Raw genomic sequence first — 21,674 nt, 5'->3', positions numbered from 1 at the left:
AGAAGACCGATATGTTTGTAAAGCATTCAACGTCAGTGTTTATCTCCGCTAACTACAACTTTCTCCCTGTTATCTGCTTAGAAAGTGATTTCCAATGGCAAACTCAATTTCCCATGAGCGCCTGGGTGGGGACGCACATTTACGTTTCGACGCGATCTGAGCCCTGGTTGAGGCAGTCCAGTCAGAGGCCATATTGGAATATATGAAGTCGGCTTGCACTTTGATGGAACTGAGTGTCTGCCGTTTTGAGAGTCTCTATACTGCTATCCAGGATTTATACGCGAGTGATTGCAACAGGCATTCTACTTGAGACTCTGCTAAGTCTGGACGGCAAGTTGTCTCGCTTCTTTTATTGGGAAAAATGAGTCCAACCGATGCTAAACGGGGGGCTAAACGCAGGAAGAACAAGCGGGGCGGTGGCAGTAGCTGCAGTGCTGTCTGCAATACCAGCGGTGGCAAGGCCGGGGTTGCTTCGGCCCTGGGCTGTGAGGGAACAGCAGCACCTGCCTCTGTCGTCGGCTTTTTGACACCTGGCAGTGCAGGCAGCGGGAATATAGGATCCATCACGGGCATAAACGACGAGGTAAGAGTGTCACACTACTGGATGTCAAAACAGGGGCGAGCAGCTTGGAGCGTTATCAACGACACATCTGATTTGGGCCCGAGACTGATGCGAGGAAGGCAGCTAGCTAGCTAGCTAACTAACAAGTGCAACGTAGCTGGTAGTTAACCGGCTTAATCACAGCTAATAATAGTTGTTTATTCTTTGTGAAATAATCGCCAGCAGTTAAACAGTCCCCAGTGTAATATAACACACTGTCTTAAACGTCAGGCTAACTTACTAAAGTCTTGGCGAAATCCTAACACTACCATCGTTAGCTTAAGTTAAGAGGTCGTAGGTGTATCGACAACGATTTAGACACAATCAAGCAGTTGGTTGATCTAATATTCTTCTCTGTGTATGGCTAGCACAGGTATAGATTGGGCTGCTCGAATCAAAGTTAATCGGGAATAACATTAAGATTAACGTAGGTGGCTCAAAAGCTGCTATCACCTAGGTAAACACTGATGCTAGCTTATGCTAACAGTCAAGAGCACTAACAATCTCATCACTGTTTTTGCGTTTTTAAATTCCGAGTTTCCGTCGTTTTTTCTCTCTCTCTCTATTTCTCTAGTCTGTAAAGGTTTGAGTTTAACTTGGTCATATTTTCCAGAGGACCAGCTAAAGTACTCGACTACCTCCTCCACGTTAGCCTAATGAGCCCGTATACTTCAATACCACGATAGTGAAACTTAACAGTGAAATCTTAAGATGGTTAGCAAGCTTATTTACAAGATCGGAGATGTTGGTTAGCTTAATGGGTCGCGTAAATAACACTTGAGTGTTTTGTATTCTGCATCGAAGGGAACTATGTCCTGTCTGTGCTTCTGTGTACGTTTATTGTGCTTTTGTAGTTATTCTGGTCTCTCACGTAGAAAGTGTGTGTGTGTGTGTGTGTGTGTGTTGTTTGTTGTTTGTTTGGGATTAGTGATGTTTCAGTATCAGATTTTCCGCTACAAGTGGGCAGAAGAATTCATGGTAACAACAATATCGCTGAAAATAAAGAAAAATACCCCTAGTCATACCAAGCTTCATTTATTTCATCGTAACTTTATTCATTTTAACTTTGTTAATTCACTGCTGCGCTAATAAGGTAAATGATATAAGAAATTTCTTGGCTAAACCATTATGGAAAACCAAATGTGACTACTTGGAGCCACTGCTGTTTTGTGTACTCTTTTTGTACACAAAATATCATGAAGCTTAAACAAAGACCGGTCATTCAGTCAGGCCTATGCTAAACAGGAGAAACACCTGTGAGTCATAGTGCAGGAGCTAGTGTTAGCTTGAAAAACTGTCAAGACAACGGTAATTAAATTAAAAATTTATTCCTCAAAGTAATACCAGTCTATCTGCACCTATCTCAGTGACTCAGCCTCGCTCTATCTCAGTGTGTGAGAGAAACACAGAGAAAGAAAAACCAATGCTGTTAGCACTAAACACCTTACTTTAGTCATCCATAAAGTAAGCATACACTGTCTAGTACGTGTTTATATACTATATAGTGCAAGGTGACAGTATAGCAGTTACTAAAAAGAAGAGAGCCTTGATATAAACTGGATTCCTAGTTGTTCAGGTCATTTACAATATGTTTATGTGCATGTTTTACTGCAGCATTCATTTTTATTTTTAAATGTCAGTTATTACTAATGCTTAACAGTACATGCACAGATAGCCAGCTTGTTTTTCTCATAGCACCGATTACTACCATGGTGGTTTGTGTCAGCCTGCAGCAGCAACAGTAATTTGTCGTTTAAGTTTACATAACATGAAACTGCTTGAATTTAATCCTTTAGTCTAAATGATCAGTTACGACTCCTTTTCTGCCAGTCTGTGCATGGCTAGATAGAGATTATGTTTTGCTATAATTTTTCTGAGTTGACTCCTTAAATGTGCGTACATCATTTTTGGGCACTTTTGTTTATAGGTTTTCTGTGTATGCAGTGTGTACTGGTGTGAACCTATGAGAGGTTTATCAGTATAAATATATATGCAGTCGAATATAAAACCCAGAAAATAATACAGAAAACATTAGAAGCTTTGAGGTGTAATATAGAAACTGTGTCATCACTTAGTGTAATTGATCACTTGCATAAATAGAAAGGGATGAGTTCATTGTAAACTATGAGCTGTTTTGTGTCCATCAGGTCAAAGTGAACAGCGGCGTTACACCACAGTTTACAGAAGGACCGGTGAATGCTGACTTCTCTGGAGTCCTTCAGGTAAAGTACAGTCAAGGGTTTCTGAATCCACTCAATGATACAGAACCTTTGTCGCTCAAAGACATGTCCAGTTTACCAGAATAATACACACCTTGACAATAGAACTGTGTGTATGCTAAATGGTGGAAACCCACTCAAGATTTAAACATTCAGTGTTTCTGTTAATTCAGTCATTTTTAAGTATGGAACTTATTCATATTCGGTAGGACTTGCCTCAGTTATTCATACATTCAGATGCTCCAGCATTTGTATTTTTTATTTTTTTAACAGTAGGGTTTAAGTGTTGATAACTGCCTTTTTTTTTTTTCCTGATTACTAATGACGTTATTCCTCAGAATTCAAATCCATACAACACACATCACGAACATGAACTTGAACAAGGAACGAGGAAATATATGTATGAAATGTACTGTTTATCATAGAGAACCCAACTGATTGATCAGTGAGCAGATATTGTCTGCAAATATTTGCTTTTTTCGCTGATCTTTTATAATAATAATAATAATAATAATAATAATAATAATAATAATAATAATAATAATAATAATAATACATGGATAAATAATATATAAATGGAAATTAAAAAGGTAAGGAAGAAGGGTGAGAAATGCCTTTCAACTATGTTATGAGAGTTGGCGTTGCATAGTTTGTCCAACAGAGGGCACTTTACAACTCTCCTGTTTGTTGTGTGAAACACTACACACTGATTAGGAGCAGTTGGATACAACGCAAATGAGTAAATGATTAACTAACATGTGTCACACAATGTTCAGCTACTTTCTGACACTAATTTAAAAAAAAGAAAAAAAAGAATTTACAATATCGACACCTGAGTTTGAGAATGTGATAATTTAAGAAGGAGGAAACATAGGATTCTGAAATTCATACCATAGCTGTACTAGGAGGCCATATCATGTTTGGATAGATGCTGATATTCCGTTAAGTGTAAAGCTGCCCCGCTCTAACCCAGAGTACTCACTGAGTCACAGTCTCCAGGAGTACACGTTTAAAATGTAGCTGAAATAGATGGAAGTCAACCTTCTTCTTAAAATCCCATAGCCATCCCACCCACCGTCACAAGCAGTCAGTGTGTATATCATTAATTGAAGCCTCTAGCTTCTAATTACGTGTTTGTGCCCCTCTGTGGTTCACGCACTGAAAGGACTCTGTGTTAAAGTTCCTGTGATTTAATGAAGTACAGCGGGCCTGTTCAAACAGCTGTTGTACCTGGAGTACATTGGGTTGTGAATGTTAGATTGGTTAGCAGTTCAAGTGATCACAAACTTGAGTTTTCCTCTAAAATAACATCTGTATTATTATTATTATTAGAAGAAAAAATAACCTGCTTTTATTTATTCCCTTAAGTAATAAATGACAACAGCCACTGCATTTCTATCTAGGGGATTTTAATCAAACACAGTGACTTCATGTAAACTAATATATTTTTCTTTCCCACCACAGACCCCATTCACATTTGGCCTGAACCAGCGAGCGCCCTACACTGCTGGTGATCGCTGCCTCTTGTGTCGATGTGAGCGTAAAGACACTGTCGTGCCTTCAGAGGCAAGCATCTCAGGCCAGAACGGTACGGCACAGCCTGCCAAGACTCCCAGTGCTCTACAGCTGCCTCTGTGGGTGTGCTCTGACTGCAGGCGCACAGTGGAGAAGGAGGACCGACATACTACTCTAGAGCAGTCTTTAGGGGTAAGTCACATGAGTGTGAAGAGAATTAAAGTTATAAAGAGTTTGTGCATGGCGAGAGAGTGCTGCGTGTCAAGCCTTTGCTCGATTCCGCCGTTCAGTCGGTTTTCTGGCTCAACACGGATGCCACATATCTGCAGTTTAACGTGCACAGCTGCGGTCTTTCAGTGGATGATGCAGCTCCTGCGTTCACCTGGCACTGCTGGTTCTGTGCCAGAACGGCTGAAACAGATGCAGCCAGCGTGAGCAGCAGCTGCTGCTGTAAGAACGTAATGATGGAAGCAGAATAATACGATTGCACAAGCTTGAATTGATTCAACGAGGTAGCGACTTCTAGAAGCTTCAGCTTGAAATGTGCACTTTTTCAATTTTTCAGGTACATTAATTAAACAAAAAGTATCTCAGTGGATGAAATGCTTTTGATATATAATAAATGGTACATAAAAATGTAGTTGTGATTATGGCATTAGCTGCATCTGTATCTAAAAATGAAGGAACTAATTATAAAAATCATAATGATTTAAGTCTTTATTTTAACACGTAGTCACATTTAATACTCCTAATGATTAATTAAGAAAATAAGTGGCAGTGTTGCTGTTGTCGTCTTAATTAGTTTTCTCTCTTTCTCCTCTGCACACCCAAGTGTGACTGAAAATATCCTCTCAGGCCTGTGTTGTAAGATGACGTGTGTTTGAGTGTGCGCTCCAGTTACTCTGTATATAAAGAGCTTCTTTATGACCGACTGCCTGTGGAAAAATCTTGTGATTTGAAATCAGTGGTTTTTTTTTTTCTCCCCCTATAATACAAAGTGACTTTTTATTTTCCTGGTTGAATGTGTGTAGGAGTGATTATTAGTTGTAATTAATAAAAGCACTTTTGTACAGACAAATTTACAAAGGCAGCGACTCGACTTTGTTTCCGTTCTTGCAAATTCTAAAAGAAATTTTGCTTTTTATTTGTAGGCAGGTGGTAAGATTGCGCCTACATTTTTGTTCTTCATCCAAAGTCTCAGTCTGAGTTGCTTTTGAAAACTCCCAAACGTTTGTTTTTTGGAGCTCAGTCCTATGTTTTCTTAGTTGTTGGTGCGTTAGCCTTGGATGGTGGTCTTGGGTTTGGCTTCCTCTTAAATGTATTGTTAAATGCATCCTAACTGCAGGGGCGTGCTCTGCTGACTCACAGCATTATGGTCCTGTAGTCAAGGGGCCCAAGCAACTGGAGAGCTTTTATTTTGAAATAGCTGCAGAAAAGAAAATTTGCACATATATTCTCTATCTAGTCTGCCACATGCTGTGCTTTTTCTGGTGATGAGTGAATGATGGTGTGACATTATAAGTCAGTTCTCACAGTGGTTTGCTGATCTCGGCCCTGATGCTTGTCAATTGTAACTGTAACTTTTCTCTAAACAAAAAAAGACTGCACTGTGTGCTCATCCCAGTTGTAGTTACTGTCCAACACGTTATAAACGTAAATAGGCTGAGCGTCATGTGGTGCTGGACATATCAGAGCAGTCATTTTCAGGGCCTTGTAGCTGTCACAGTGTCCAGAGCCAGATCCATGAGATGATCAGAGATTATTTTATGACAAGCCACAGCTGAAGAGACTGAAGAGGAATCAACTGAAATGATTAAAAATGCTCTTAAATACAGAGAAGTGATTGACATTCATATTATATGTTAGCACATTATTTTCAGCTTTCTGGACAGCCGTGCGACATGCCCAGTGTCACCATCGGCTCCTGAAAAATGATCAGCATCACAGTAAACTAATAAAAATGTTTCTGGATTTGTTCAATGCCTTATTGTGATGTCTTTGTTTTCCTTCATAATGCCTACAGAGTCAGGACTTTCTTTTGCACATGCCTGTGGGTAATGGAAACTTGGGCCAGGAGGCAGCCACAGGGGACAGACTGACCACTGCTGCGCCTACTCTACCCATGCTTCCTGCCCCGGACCTCACCACGCCGATGCCTGCTGATACAGTGTGCAGCTGCGAAGCTTGCAACGAGAGGCGGTCAGTTCAGGTTGACTCTTTGATTCCTTGCGTTTTTGTTTTTGTTTTGTTTTTTTCACTGATTCTTAATGAATTTGTGGGAATTACAGGGAGATCTCTGCCGAGTCGGAGAGGGAGTCGCAGCAGCTGCAGAACCACTGGTCGGAGCTTCGCTACCTGGTGCGCTACATCTACAGACAGACGGGAACGCCACTTGCAGATGACCACGACCAGCCTCTAGAGAGAGACAAGGAGGGCATGAAGGAGCTGGTGGACAGGTATGACCACGACCAGAAATCCTGCCTCTCTTTCTCAGGTCTTTCTTTCAGGGGCTTTCAGGGGTGTGTTTGGCCACTAGAGGTCCCTGTTAACAGGGAGCTTCTCTGAAAACAACCAGAGGCGTGGGAGCCTTTGCGCTGATGTCAACAAACTGAAACTGCTGCCTTGTTTTGTTTTGGGTTTTTTTGTTTGTTTTTCCAGTGTATTTGAACAAGTCCACAGGCCCGTAAAAAGCCTATTGGATTACTTAATATGATGTAATTGAGGAAACTGTGACTCACATGGGGAGATTTTAAACTGTACAGACAGTGTTACAAGAGAAAGAAGAGCTTTACGTGCTGGTAGCATCAATAGATGGGGAATTTTTTTTTCTTTTCCCACATTATGTTCATTGTTTTTCTCCCGCAGACTCTGTGAAAAGGATCCCTATCAGCTCTACCAGCGGTTGGAGCAGCAGGCTCGGGAATACGTCTTGGAAATGAAAGTGCGTCTATTGAAGCACCTTTCTGCAGGTTCCAAGAACACGGGACCACCTGGGACCATAGCTGCAGCCCAAGGTCCTCCTCAAGCCCACCAGTTCATCTCACTTTTGCTGGAGGAATACAACGCCCTCTGTCAAGCTGCACGAACCATCAGCAGCTTCCTGCTCACCCTGGTTCGTCCGAGTGTTGTTCCCCCACATACAATAACACGTTTGACATATTCATCGCATTCTTAACTTTTATTTTATTTCCTTTTTTTTTTTTTTGCTCTTCCCCAGGAAAATGAGCACCTCCAGAAATTTCAGGTGACCTGGGAGCTGCACAACAAACACCTTTTCGAGAATCTGGTTTTCTCCGAACCGATCTTACACAGCAGTTTACCGGCACTCATTGCACAGCTTAGGTAAGACGTCACTTCTATTTAAAGGAAGACTCTATGACTAGACGCTCATCGTGATGATTTGATTGCTAATAAAGACCCAAATTGCACATTACCTTCTCAGATGCTGCCTTTGAACAAGCTTCCACAGTACTGAGCCATAAGCCAGCAGGCTTATCCCTAATCCCTATTTGTTTTTTTTTGCTTTTGTTTTCTTTCCACAGGCATGGCACAGCTTCCCATGATTCATACAGTGAAGATACGTACAGGACGTTATTAGAGAGCTACCAGCAACTGCAGCAGGAGATGGCTTCAGTGGCCGCTCAGTGGCAGGATTGTGAGAAGAGGATTGATGACTATGTGGATGAACAGGTACGCAGGGCAGTAAAAGAATGTCTTGTGTAACGCTCATGTTCAGTACAGAGAATAATAAATTGTGTAACATGTTTCTTTTGTAGATGCTTTTTAAGGTGGAGGGTCAGAATATTACCAACCAAAGAACAGAGCCACACAAGTCTTTAATTAGCAAAAATGTAAGTGAAATGAAAACTCTGTGTGACTGTTTAGATATTTTTTTTTCAGTCTTTGATTTGTGAAGCTTCTAAAGTCTTTGTTGATTCTTACTATCTGCCTGTTTCCAGACTTTAAAGACAAAGCAGGGAATGCTGAAAGAGGACTGGGAATTCTTTAAGCAAAGAAGGTTTATAGAAGAACAGGTACGGCACATGATTATGACGCTGTCATTTTACAATGGAGTTTTACAGTTGTGTCCTTCAAAGCGCTGTAATGGTTTCTGTTTTTGTTTTTTTGTAGTTACCCAACAGTAAGAAATCCCCCACCGGAGATAACAACTTCACAGACACAATGAGAATGCTGTCATCTCGTCTGAGTATTCCAGACTGTCCAAACTGCAATTACAGAAGAAGGTGAGCTGTCAGGATTCAGTGGCTTGTCCCTGTCTGGCCTGGGATTACGTTACTCTTAGTCCAGTGAATTTCAGAAATAATTCAAATTATCTTCACAGGGGGAAAAAAAAAAGGATAACATGTATAAAATAAGTGAACAGACTGGTTATGTTTAGTTGTGAAGAAATTAAATGAACCCCCCTCTACTTGCTGGTATTATCATTATTATTATTATTATTATTATTATTATTATTATGTGCAAAAGTCTTGAGCAATTTCTTTATATTTTGCTTCCAAGGAGCCAGAATTTATTTTCTTTTTTTTTTGTGGGCTCGTGTAATAGTTTAAGTCTTTTTCAGGCTTTTTCAGTGCAGTCCTTGTACCTGACCATTTTCAGAGGTTTCTTTTCTTTCTGTTAGCCACCTAACACTGACCTATGAATCATTCCAGCATAAGAACTCAAAGGATGAAACAGTGTTGTCTACACATAATGCGATTTCTTTTAAAAATGATAAGATAACAGTTTGAAGGTCTAAACTGGTGTCTTTGCAAAAACAAAGCACATCTCTACATGCTGTGTAGGGTGTCCTGAGAAATTTTGAGAGGGAAAAAAACGCAGATGAAAAGCGTCTGAAAGTCATGTCCTTACGGAGTAGAAACCAATCCAGCAAAGATCTGACACTGTAACCATTTATTGTTTACTGTAGCCTGGTTAGAAATGATGTTGGTGGAAGGGTGGCTATCAAGAAGCCATTCTTAAGGAAGGGAGAAATGGGGAGCCAAGGCTGAGGTATGCCAAATTACACAAGAGGTGGTCTGAAAATCAGCAGTGACATGAGGTGAGGGTCATGTCACTGGTGTGGCTCAAGACTTTTGTCACTTTGCTATAGAACCTATTTAAAGATGGGAGAGCGAGATGTCAACATGTGATGTATTGAAGACCATTTTCCGCCATTAAAAAAGCCACTTAACTCATTTGACTGTATGGGAATTGTCTTTTTAAAATACTTCATGTAAGAACTTTACTGAGAGAGTCCTGTAATCAGTATCACAATATAAATTTTGTCTCAACTTTTTTCAACAGGTGCACATGTGACGACTGTAGCCTCTCTCACATCCTAACGTGTGGCATAATGGACTCTCCTATCGCTGAAGACCTCCACATCAAACTACCCATGCAAGGGGATCCTCCCCGGGACTTCTTGGCAGGGGTGCACCCTCCTAGCCTCTCTTCCGGCAGTTCAGCATCCGGCTCCAACTCCAGTTCTCCCATCACCATCCAGCAGCATCCGAGACTCATTCTGCCTGAAGGAGACACCAACACTTTGTAAGTCATCTATTAGTATTTTCCCCAATCTTAGCGTTAACATAAAAATAAGTGCTATTAAAGTGGAACTGATATTTCGATAAATAGTCTCTTCTTCTTCCTGACTTCTCATTTCTCTCTTGTTGTAGCATTAGCGATGATGACGAAGTGCCTCCATTGTCCAGTAAGTTTGGGGACATGTACCCTATGAGTGGTTATGAGGACAACAGTATGGTGACTGCTGCTGTGAACGGTCTTCATAACGACATCAACGGGGAAGGTGAAAACGTGGCGCTAAAGACAGGGGTGAGTCCTCTACAGCCCCCAAAAAATGCCCAAGATTAGCTGTGAATTTCCCTGCCGGGTTTCTGGATGATGAAGCTGCAGTTCATTATGAGTGGGTTACGGGTAATTTGGGAAATGTTTTGTCCTCACATACTAATTCAGTCTTTGTTCTGCACCTCTCTGTGTCAGTCTCCTCGCATTACCAGCAGCAGCAGCTCATCGGAGGGTGACGAGGAGGAAGCTAATAGCGAGGGTGGTGGGGAGCCCCCAGGGCAGCAGGAACAGCTTTCCTCAGGAAAGACCAATAGTCCTCCACCCTCCTACAACCACCAGCAGGTATTTATACAAATACAATGAGCCTTCATTCGTCTTCCTTTAAGGGCCATATGCTCAGACGCACTCATTGTGTGACGAGAGATCTAAAAATACTGATCACAGAACAAGAATGTTCTTTGTTGCTGTGGGTCCCGGGGTTATCGCAGGAGCGTGTTTTTTTTTTTTTTACATGAATTTAAATTTTGTTTTAATTTTTCTTTTTTTTGTTATAGCTTAGACTGGGTTTGCTCATTTCAGTTTCAATGTGGTTCCAGTAGTTTCAGTATTAATTTGAGTTGCTAGTCCATTATAATATGAGTGGTATTACTATACAAACACTAGACGTGGTCATCTGTGCATCAGTGAAAGTCCCCTTATACTCTTTGTGTGGATTAAAGACTAGAAGACATTTGCTATTTATTTTATTTGTTCGTTTGTCTTTTAAAGTCTATAACTAAAGCTAATGCCACACTTATCTGGCCACGATCCTTGCCACCTCCAGGTACAGCTGTTACTGACGAAACGAGGTGCTTTATTTGCAGGGCAGGGTATCCGTGTATCCGTGTATCCGTGCAGTGGCACTGATGAGACCTGAACCACTTTACTAATGTTCATGTGACACAAAAAGCACATCAGTTTAATTCTGATGTAAGAGCGGAGATAAAAACTTGGTAGTGTAGTCACACTAATTTAAAATAATAATAATAATGAAATCCTCGATGGAGCTGAATTGGAAAAATGAACTCCACTACTACATTCTGATACATGATTTAGCTGTTATTACTCTTTTAAATCAACGTGTTTCAAACCTATATTACCCCCACCCTCAGGCAGAGCAGGTCCAGCATGCCTGCGAGTGCCACGTGTGCAACCAGGACCCCAGCTCTTCCACCCTGGGCCCCGCCACGTGTTTGCCCCCTAGTCGGCTCCACGCTGCGCCTCCTCCCCCCGCTGTTGGACACCAATTCTTCACAGACAGCAAGACCCCCCCTGCACACCCCGCCCTCCACTTGTACCCACACATCCACGGCCACTTGCCCCTACACAACTTCTCCCGGCCCCTCCTGCACCCCACACTCTACCCACCAAGCCCACCTCTCACACACAACAAGGTGAGGATAACAAGTTTTTAGAGGTAGACGTAAGTTGTATTCTTCCGATCAGTATGTAGAATTCTAGCATTGAAAGTGTCTTTAAGGGGAAAATTGATTCATTTCCTTATCACTGGGGATTTTTCTTTTTTTAAGGTTCCAAGAACAATCCTAAGATTAGTTGTACGCTAGTTTCATTTAGTGTCACTGCAGTTCCTTTTTTCTGCCACAAGGGGACAGACTGAACCTAAACTAGGGGAAGGGGGGAAAAAGCAAAAAGAACAGAGCAGTCCTGAACTTTGTGCCAAACTCAAACCTGTTCATCTCATTATTCCCTTACTAATCACATTTTTTTCCCACCTTAAGCCTCTGCCCCCCAACCCTATATCAAACCACTCGGCGGCCAAGCAGCCAGCCTTCAGTGCGTCTTTACCAGAGCATGTATACCAGAACTGCTTCGGCGGTGCGGGCAGTGCAGGTGACTGGAACAGCTCTCTGCAGTGCCTCTCGCTCAAGTTTGAGAATTTATGGGACGCTGCTGTGATGAAGAGCTGGAATCCGTCTGTGCTGTTGCCCGAATCGCTTCCAGGTGAGCCGCCCTGGCACGGCACAAATCACCAATCATATTGAAATCATTTAAAAAGAATCGTTAAGACAATGTCTTCCCTTATGTTTTGTCCTAACCCAACAGGTGATATGCTTGGACCACCACTTGCTGATGTCCCCCTCCCTCCAACATCATCTATTTGCCCCCAAGGGGAACATGCCTCACTGCCCACGCCTCTGCCCCCTTCCTCGTCTTCTTCCTTGTCATCATCTTTGTCGTCATCCTCCTCGTCCTCATGCTCCTCTTCAGAAGCCAAAGAGCAGAAGAAGACCGGCGGCAAGAAGAAGTGTCTCTACAATTTCCAGGATGCCTTCATGGAGACGAATCGAGTGGTGATGGCTACCTCCGCCTCCACGTCCTCAGTGTCCTGCACTGCTACCACTGTCCAGTCAAGTAATAACCCACCCATCCACCTAGCATCTAAAAGACCCAACTCTTTAGGTAATATAGGAAGTAGGAGTAGTGGTTAGGTTTGTACTGATGGGGCTTTTTTGTTATTAAAATGATGGGACACTCAAACAATTTAACACCTACAGTTAAAAGGGACTCGTTGTGGTCGTCTCCACCGCCGTATTTTATTCTCGTACCCCAGCTCTGTGTTATTCATACATCAAAATATTTTTGGGTGCAGCCCCTCGGTCCATCAATTGTTTGAAACAAACCATTTTAGCTTCCTCTATTTAAACTGCCTTTCTTTTAATTGGCTGAAAAAAGGTGGTTAGACCTACTCAAACAAAACAACCATCTGACGGCTGTGGATGCTGTGCTCACAGGTATCATGTCGGATGTCTTTGGTATTATGCAGAGGCAGAAATGGAAGAAACTGAGCGTTTAGGGGTCTGAAACCGGAGTTTTTGACTCACGGGGAAACTTGTCAGTGTGTATTGTGCATCCTTCATTGTAAGAGTACATATTTAACTAATTGATAAGTCCCCTTGAAAATTTGGGTGTGTCATCAGTTTTGATCACATACAAATTTTGCTGTCACTGATAGCTTTTATTCAGCAGGATAATTATTCATTTTCTCTATTATAGTGGGGTTTTTTTTATGGTATTTATTACCTCTTTGACCTTTCCAAATATTAAAGCACATGGGAAGGATGCCTATTCTTTTATATTTTTCTCAGTGTTAACTGTAGCAAGCATGTTTTACTATGCAAGGTTTGCTACTGTGTCTATGCTTGAATGCACAGTTAAGAATTGACAGAATGGTGAATTCAAATCTTATGTCCACACATTCATCAATTACTCAGATAACCTGGAGTAAAGTGTAAATTGTGTTTTATTCTGAAATGTCTGGTCGTTGTATTGTGGTGAAATGAATGATGTGGCTTGAGATAGAGATATATATATATATATATATGAGATCGATCTAAGTTTAGATGAGCAAATATAAATATCAGCGTTATAATTCATATTCAAAAGGTCATCAAGCTGAAACTGCGTTGCGCTGGTTTAGAAGAAGTGGTATTGACGTGCGAAGCATGCGTCAGCAACACTTGGCTTGTTTGTTTTCCTGTCTGGAAGCTCTGAACACGATCATGTTGTTTTTGATGATGTGGGGATTTTTTCTTTTGTGTATTTTGTTAATGTAAATATTGTAATTCTGGCCATTTTCCCTCCCTTCTAGATGACGTATTTCACAATCTAGGTAAAGAGGACCACAGGCAACCCACTCCAACCACCCCTAGAAATGGCTCCACAGGACTTACCTCCCTCCCTCCTCTCTCGGGGCCCCCGCTCCCTCCAGCACCCACTGCGCACCTTCCGATAATAGGATCACAACCCTTCCCAAAAATGGCCACTCCAGCTCCAGACTTTGCAGACTCCCACCAGGGTCATTGCCTCCCACCCACAGAACCTCTGGCCACCTCAATGGATGGGCCCATCAGTGCCCCACCCAGCGTCTGCAGGCAAGTTTGCTGTCTGATTTCACAGGAAAGATTATTTATCTTATTTCTTTTTTGTCGCAGCAATCCAAACTGAATTTAAAGTACTGAAACATGAAAACATTATTTATTTCAGTGATCCTGACTGTGAAGGCCATCGCTGTGAAGGGAATGGGGGGTACGAGCATCCGCCATATGATGGAGAGGAGAGTCAGGACGAGGACAGCTGCTCGGAGCACAGCTCTTCCACCTCCACATCCACCAACCAGAAAGAAGGAAAGTACTGTGACTGCTGCTACTGCGAATTCTTCGGACATGGCGGGGTAAGACATGCATGTTTATGCAAACACATTGACCTCAGATTAACATCTTGTTGGTGTTTTTTTTTTTTTGTTTTTTTTTGCTTTTGTTGTTGTTTTTTCCAAATGATTCATTTATTTTTATTTTCCTCCTCCGTACCCTCATTGATTGCGACACCCTTTGTTTTATTCACAGCCCCCAGCTGCTCCTACCAGTCGAAACTATGCAGAAATGAGGGAGAAGCTTCGCTTACGTCTGACAAAACGCAAAGAGGAACAGCCGAAACGCGAGGAACAGCAGCCGGTGATAGAAAGAGATGGAGGGGTGGAGGACCACAGGCGGGTGGAGGACCTGTTGCAGTTTATCAACAGTGCTGATAGTAAACCCGCTTCCAGTTCTAAGGCAGCAAAACGAGCAAGGCACAAACAAAAGAAGGTAACTACCTGCTGATCAGGCCAGAGGCCTTTTTGAAATGAACCACTTTCCTAGAATACTTGGAAATATAGCACTCAGTGGTCTTTATTATTATTATTTTTTTATGAGTCAGAGTTGTCAGTACACTAATAGTAAATGTCTGTGTGCTTCAGATGGAAGAGAAGGCCCGTCTGGAGGCGGAGGCCCGCGAAAGGGAGGAGCAGCAGTTGTTGGAGGAACAGCAACGGCGACAGAGGCAGGAAGAGGAAGAAGCGCTTCAAAAAGAACTGCTCCGACTGCAGGAGCTGCAGCAACATCGCGCTGCCAAAAAGAAAAAGAAAGAGAAAGCAAAGGAAAATACCGCTCCCCCTCACAACAATCCACAGCCCCTTAAACAGACAGCTCAGAACGTCTTAGATAATCTTCAGAATGGAAAGTCACAGCTGCTTCAAACTCTCATCCACCTCCCTGACCAGAAGGAACCCAGATTTGACTCACTACCCCGGCCCCATTTACAGCACAGCCCAAACTGCGCTGCTGAAAAGGGGTTTACCGCTGAGACCAACATCCCCAATTCTCCACCTGACCTCCTCAACGGCACCTCCTCTCTACTCGAGGTCAGCAGTAAATCTAAGGGTAAGCAGTCCGCTAAAGTGCCCACCTCTGAGGCTGCTGTAAAGAAAGCCCCAGAGTTACCCAAGAGCTCCGATGCGCCTGTAAAGCTCGCTAATGGCGCTACCACTACAACAGACACCAAAGCAATGCGAACTAGGCCCGTTGAAGCCCTCGCTCCTCTCCCAACCAGTGAACCCCAGAGGGAGGAAAGGAGCAATAACAGAAGTGCCAGCGGTAAAAGGCAGCAACACCAACCTCTAGCCCAAACAAAGGAAGACAGGATAAGCCCCCCTGTGTCAAACCCCTCTCCGTCTCCCCCTCCAACCTCCCAGTCCGAACAGACCCAGCAGAACGGCAAACCTCCGACCGCAGAGTCCCCACAGCCCAAAGGCAAGACCAAGAAGAGCAAGAAGAAGAAGGTGGACAAGATGAACAGCTCGATAGGTTGGTTTTAATCTTCTGTGTGTACAAGTCCGGACTACCCTGTCCTGCTGCTAAAGTCGGAACAACAAAGTGTTCTGCATTGTTTTCCTTTGTCTCCTGGATGTTCTGTAATAAGCAAGGTTTGATCACCATGAGCAAGTGCTAGGGAGTATTTCTTAATCCAGCTTTGCTGTGATCCCAAACTCGGACGTGCTGTGAAATGTTAAAGCACCTTGGAAACGTAATCCTGACAGATTAGAACCAGGAAAATGTGTATGAGACCAATGAGAGATGAATTTTTCTGTGTATGTATATATGAAAATGTTTTATTTTTATTTTAGATGATGTATTCCTGCCCAAAGACATCGACCTGGATAGCACTGAAATGGATGAAACGGAGAGGGAGGTGGAGTACTTCAAAAGGTGCGTTTGACCAAATTCTGGAGGAACACTACTAAAATGTGTTCTTCCCTACCTCAAAGGCCTAATGTCAGCTTTCTTCCTTCTTTTCTCTCTTTTCCAGATTTTGCTTAGACTCTGCCCGGCAGACCCGTCAACGGCTATCCATCAACTGGTCAAACTTTAGCTTGAAGAAAGCTACGTTTGCTGCACATTGAGGGTGTTTAGTGAGTGACTGTCAGGACAGAATCAGTACCTTAACAGCTATACAAACCCAACCCCGACCCTCCACTTATCCCTTTACTTCCACCCAACTGTTATCCTCCTGGAACTTCTCCCGCTGTGCCCAAATCACACCCACGCTGCCTTGCTTTGTTCTTGTCACTGTGTGGTTCCAACACAGACCCATCTGGACTGATCCACCTGCAGAAATAAAAAGAAATGAAATGACACAGAATCACAAAATGCTACTCTACATCTGATTAATTTTTCCTGCCTGCTTGTGTGCTTCTAGTCTGAGTTGGGCATTTCTCTTGACTGAAAAGGAAAAAAAAGAAAAGAAAAAAAAAAAAGCCATGGTCTGAAATTATTTTCTTATATTGGCTTAACTGTAGTCAAAAGATGCTTATTATGTCTGGAAGGTTTCCTTAAAAAAGAAAAAGAAAAAAGAGAGACAATGGAAACTTAAAAAAAGCGAGAAATGTAATGAATTAAAAGCTGTATTTGACATATTGTGGCTTACTATCCCATCGTTTCCTGTTCCTAGCACGGCCTCTCATCACACGATTGACAAGGGAGCTTGGTTAGCTGGTTTCCACTCTCCCAAACCCTCCCCCCACCCCACCAACTACTTCCACCTTATTTCACAGAAAGGAGGAAGGCGTAATACTTGACATTGTTCTTTTTTTTTTTTTTGGTTTTTAAGTTCTGTTTAACAAACTGTTGAGTAAACGTGTACCAGTTACAGTTTATGTTTTCTTTATTTTGACCTGTAGCCAGCTTGTATCAGAATACTTTCAGAATGAAATTGAAAAAGAACAATACTCACACTATCAGTCTGTTATAGAGTGTATATTGTATTAACACTAAAGCCAAACTGGCTACTTTTAACATATTGTTAAGTAATATTAAATCTTGTCTTTCTTTTTTGAAAGATGGAATACAGTAGTATGGCAGGATTATGTGTCTTGTGTCACATCTTATTTCCTACATACGGTAAAAAAGCCAAACCAAAATGTCAAAAGACGTACATACATTTACAGATGCAGTTCAAGATATGTGAAGCTACTGTTAGCAGCCAGTTAGCTTAGTGTAAACAAGGAAATGGGGCAGCTTTGCCTCGCTGGGTCCAGCGGTTATAAAAATGCACCTGCCTGGTGAGTACACATTTGGTCGGGACATAGAGTCATAGTATAATGAGAACGCACACCCTGTCGCTTCTAAGCTTTTATGTTTAAAAATAATAATAAATAAAACAGATTCATAGTGGATCTTAAAATTACATAAATACAATCTTCGATGAACATGTTACACAGCGTCACTGTTTTAACTATATTTGAGCTAAAATGCAGAAGCAGTGTGTGGAAAAACCTAAGTACACCTCATGACTCAGTAGATGTGGAACCATCCTGGTGCCTGAATGTTGTCAGTCTCTCGTTCAAGTTTGTCGTATGGACCGCGACAGACTCATTGTGGAACAGTTTTGGACATTCTCTTCTTTACAATGTTACTCCAGTTCATTCATCCTTACAATGCCTAGAGCCTGACTCACCATCCCTCTACAACCGTGCCAAACACCTCCATTTGACCAAGCCACATTTTTTATTCTAATTTTTATGCTGTCGTGAACATTACCACTTAGCACGTTAGCTGAGGTCTGTTAGGAGATGTAGCTCCTGGATTTATTGCAGTTTCTTTGAACTTGGGGTGAATTGGTTTCACTATCCACTCCTGGGAATACTCAAAACTGTCTTGTATGATTTTATACTTATACTCTAGAATGACGGACTTGGACTCACCAGATCAATAAGCAGCAACAGCTGCTTCTTTAAGATATTTGCTTGTGTTCACGCAGACCTGAATGTCTTAAATCAGCAAAAATGTCAAAACTTGTCCTTCTACAGGTGCTCACATTTGCTCAGTTAATCATTGCATTTAATGAACAATGCCTGGCTGCTACTTATTCTCTTAATTCTTATGTTAGCAGTACTTAGTTTTTACATGCTACTTCTGCATTTTGGCTTGCACAGTGTAATATGTGTTCATCTCAGGCTGTATTTATCTGCTATGAACTAGATTATTTCCTGACACATAAAACATTAGAATTTAAAGAGAGCGTGGTTTACTTCTACCATGACTGTAACTCTAACCATTCTCACAAATATTCAAACACATCTGTAGAATAACTTTAACACAACTGTGATCACATTTGGTCTATACGGGTAATCAGTTAACACTATTTTGGGCTTCCCTGCTTAAGGTGAAAACACAATGGACCGTGGCTGCAAATTTTGGCTGACAGACATAAAATCAAACTCAGATAGCAAAAACATTACACAAACCACCCCCTTATAATGTCTACTGTTACAAATAAGCAAACCAAGAAGATACACCTTTTACTTAAAAGCACCTGTATCCTTAAGTGACTTATAACTTTGAAGTTCTGTTTAATATGATTTAAGCAGCCTAAACATCAGCCCGGAAGCACAAAACAATCTCTGTAGCTTCTCGGTCATCTCAGTCAAGGTAGTCTTAAGCATCTTTTCCTCAAGTCTAACTCTTTTCAAGCACCAAAAAATAGCCCCAAACAGTTTTTGTACCAGGCTGTGCTTCTGATTTTACATAACGACTCTTTTATTGGAGCAAACCTCAAATGGCCATTCGAGAAACTATAGGTTTTAGCACTTTTTGGATTAGCTTAATTTTTCAACTCGGGTTTTATTTATTTATTTTACTAAGCTCATTTTGTGCTAGCACAAAATCTGTGTGACGTATATATATATATATATATATATATATGTATGTATGTGTGTGTATATATGTATATATATACATATATATATATATAGAGAGAGAAAGAATAAATAGGACTTTGGCTATGCTACACCATTAGGTAGCTAAAATTCCACATGGCCCTTATACTTTTATTTAACAATAAACATTAAAGATAAAAACTGTGGGCACAGACCTTTTTTGGCTTCTGAAGTTGGGGCATGCCACACAAACTTTGAAAACCAGCTTGCTAACAAGAGGACTTTTGTCACCAGGTAGGTGGAGTTGCATTAGCAATTTAGCTACCATACTAACTGCATGAGTTATCATTATAATTATCCTTCAGCTATGAGAAGGGCTTTAATTTACTAGACATTAGAAAGAAAAGTCCACAAATTAATCCATTATTTATTACTGTTATTTAAATTTGTTTTAAAAAAGACTAACTGTAGCTTTATATTTGACAGCAATGAAAACAGATACTCCTTTTTTTCTAATAAGCACACTCAACAATTAGGGACATTTCTGAAAATTTCTTACAGCTAATGTAAATTAGAAATCTCAAGATGATCATTTCCAAATCCGGAATTTGCGAATCAGTTGTACTTCTGCTAATCCAGGAATTTTACCCGTTGTTGCCCTTCTGCCCGTCTGTGGCTATGTTCAAAGTTGCAGGGTGAGTCACACCCTCATAAATGAGTTCCTTTTGGGAAATCCACAAACTTGCAGTCATAGTCAGTCTAGCAGGGCTTTGTAACTGAGTCAAGTTGATCCCAAGGTTTAGTTTCAGTTATGAGGTACATTAAACAAAAAGACAGCTGCCACCGGGCTACTTTGGACATTTACATGTAACTTAATTTCGTATGTGCTCATTGTAGAGCTGATTTGAGGCAATTACGAAATCAAGTGCATTCCCTCCGGGTGAAGGGAGCATGAAATGAGGTCATGCTGTGGCTTCTCTAGAAATAGATGAGTTAATACATAGTTTTCAGTGAACACGACTGACAGGACAAGCACATGTATTTGGGTTGTTTGTTTTTTTTATGAAAAAGACAAATTTTTGTAAAAGAACCAACTTGGACATTAACCGTAACTAAGCCTTTACTTCTTTCAAATGGCCTCAGTGGATTTCAGGAACTGACCATGAGTTTCAGTAACATTTGTTTATTCCCATAAAGTAAACTGGGATGGATTTTCAAGCAGTGATGGTAAACGCTGGTCGTACAGTACATTCAGAGGTTATATTTAGGACCAAATGGATAATGTGGAAGAGGAAGTGAGGTGCATTTGTGGTCATCACCATGACTTCTTCCTCTCAACTTTCCCATGAGCGACTGCTTCTTAAAACAAAGGAATTTCAGTACGAGCCGTTGTGAATGAGAGCAGCGGGGTAGATGCACTTCATACATAAGCAAAAAAGACTGGTTAGTGAGCACCAGCAGATATGACTCAAAAATATTTCAGTTATGAATGACTGTCTGGCTGTTTATAGCGTGGCCTTGCTCTCAGTCACCGGTGATGTAAGATCGGATCTACCACATTATGTAAATGCTGTGCAAAAGTACGCAAATGTACAGAGGGCAAAAACACCTAGAAAAATACGAGGTGCAAATGTAGGCCGTGATCTAAATATTATGAGAAAATGGTGCAGTGTGTGTTTTGATAAATGCAGAGATAAAGGCCGCTTTCGTCAACATGTTTATGCAATTAATAGAAAAATTTAAAAAAAATCCCACATGCAGGTAAAAATTACTTACTTGCTTTATGATGTCTCTTACAAAAAAATAGACTTTTGTTGTTGAAGCTGACTTGATGAATAAAGGTAAACAAAACTGTGTACGCAGATCAGTCTGACAATGACAGGGGTGAGCGTCAGTGGCTTATTAAAGGCATCAGATCCGCCTCAAAGCTTGTAATCAGAAAGCTGGGCTTTTCATTGTTAAGTGCCTGGAGCACTTTGGGATCACATACATTTCTAAGGAGGGAATCCCCTCTTCCTTACTGCCTTCACAGTCTGCCACAGTGTCGCTTTTGATGGCTGAAACCTTGGACTTCCTCACCAGGGATCCTAAAAAAGAAGAAGAAGTAGGTGCTAATACCAGTGATCTAAGCCTATAAATGTTAAATTAAAATGATTTTCCCAAGTCTACTGTGTTCCATTTCAACTAAACGTATGTGCTTTTCGGGAATTCCCTCGCGATGGCGGGAAATTCCCATTCTTTTAGGATACACAGAAGATTAAAGGTTGTAAACATCTATTCTGTATTTGCTTGGATAAGTGTCAGACTGAAGTCAGGGTGAAGTTCTCCCTCTCTGTTCAAGTAGCTGTGAAAGCTACGTCAGTCATTACATCCTTATGCTTTGAAACCTGTTTCCAACAGGAACTGGTCTACCACTGTAACCTTTCTTTTTTATTCTTTATTTCTTAGAAAAAGTTCCCAGACATTCAGGTGGGGACGTGTGACTTATTTTTTTCCACTC

General features: G+C 41.4%; 1 protein-coding gene across 2 annotated transcripts; it reads left to right on the top strand.

Moving 5' to 3' along the window:
- Window positions 1–185: 185 nt before the first annotated feature.
- Window positions 186–17,380, top strand: fam193a (family with sequence similarity 193 member A). Of its 2 annotated transcripts, none has more exons than XM_026171501.2 (23): window positions 186–583; window positions 2,749–2,823; window positions 4,285–4,527; window positions 6,359–6,534; window positions 6,624–6,791; window positions 7,201–7,447; window positions 7,553–7,677; window positions 7,878–8,025; window positions 8,112–8,186; window positions 8,295–8,369; window positions 8,467–8,579; window positions 9,643–9,885; window positions 10,014–10,170; window positions 10,339–10,485; window positions 11,295–11,576; window positions 11,922–12,144; window positions 12,247–12,555; window positions 13,793–14,075; window positions 14,188–14,374; window positions 14,547–14,786; window positions 14,939–15,824; window positions 16,145–16,226; window positions 16,327–17,380. In XM_026171501.2, the coding sequence occupies exons 1-23, from the start codon at window positions 362–364 to the stop codon at window positions 16,418–16,420; spliced, it is 4,800 nt and encodes a 1,599-aa protein (XP_026027286.1). In that variant the 5' UTR covers window positions 186–361; the 3' UTR covers window positions 16,421–17,380. The 2 variants fall into 2 exon arrangements, with proteins under 2 accessions (XP_026027286.1, XP_026027285.1); XM_026171500.2 differs by having other exon boundaries at window positions 12,247–12,603.
- The last annotated feature ends 4,294 nt before the right edge of the window (window positions 17,381–21,674 follow it).

Source organism: Astatotilapia calliptera, chromosome 6 (assembly GCF_964374335.1).
Source record: "Astatotilapia calliptera chromosome 6, fAstCal68.1, whole genome shotgun sequence".
In the NCBI taxonomy this organism is placed as follows: domain Eukaryota; kingdom Metazoa; phylum Chordata; class Actinopteri; order Cichliformes; family Cichlidae; genus Astatotilapia; species Astatotilapia calliptera.
Note: the sequence above shows the minus strand (reverse complement) of the source record. Positions and strands in the feature narration are given on the sequence as shown.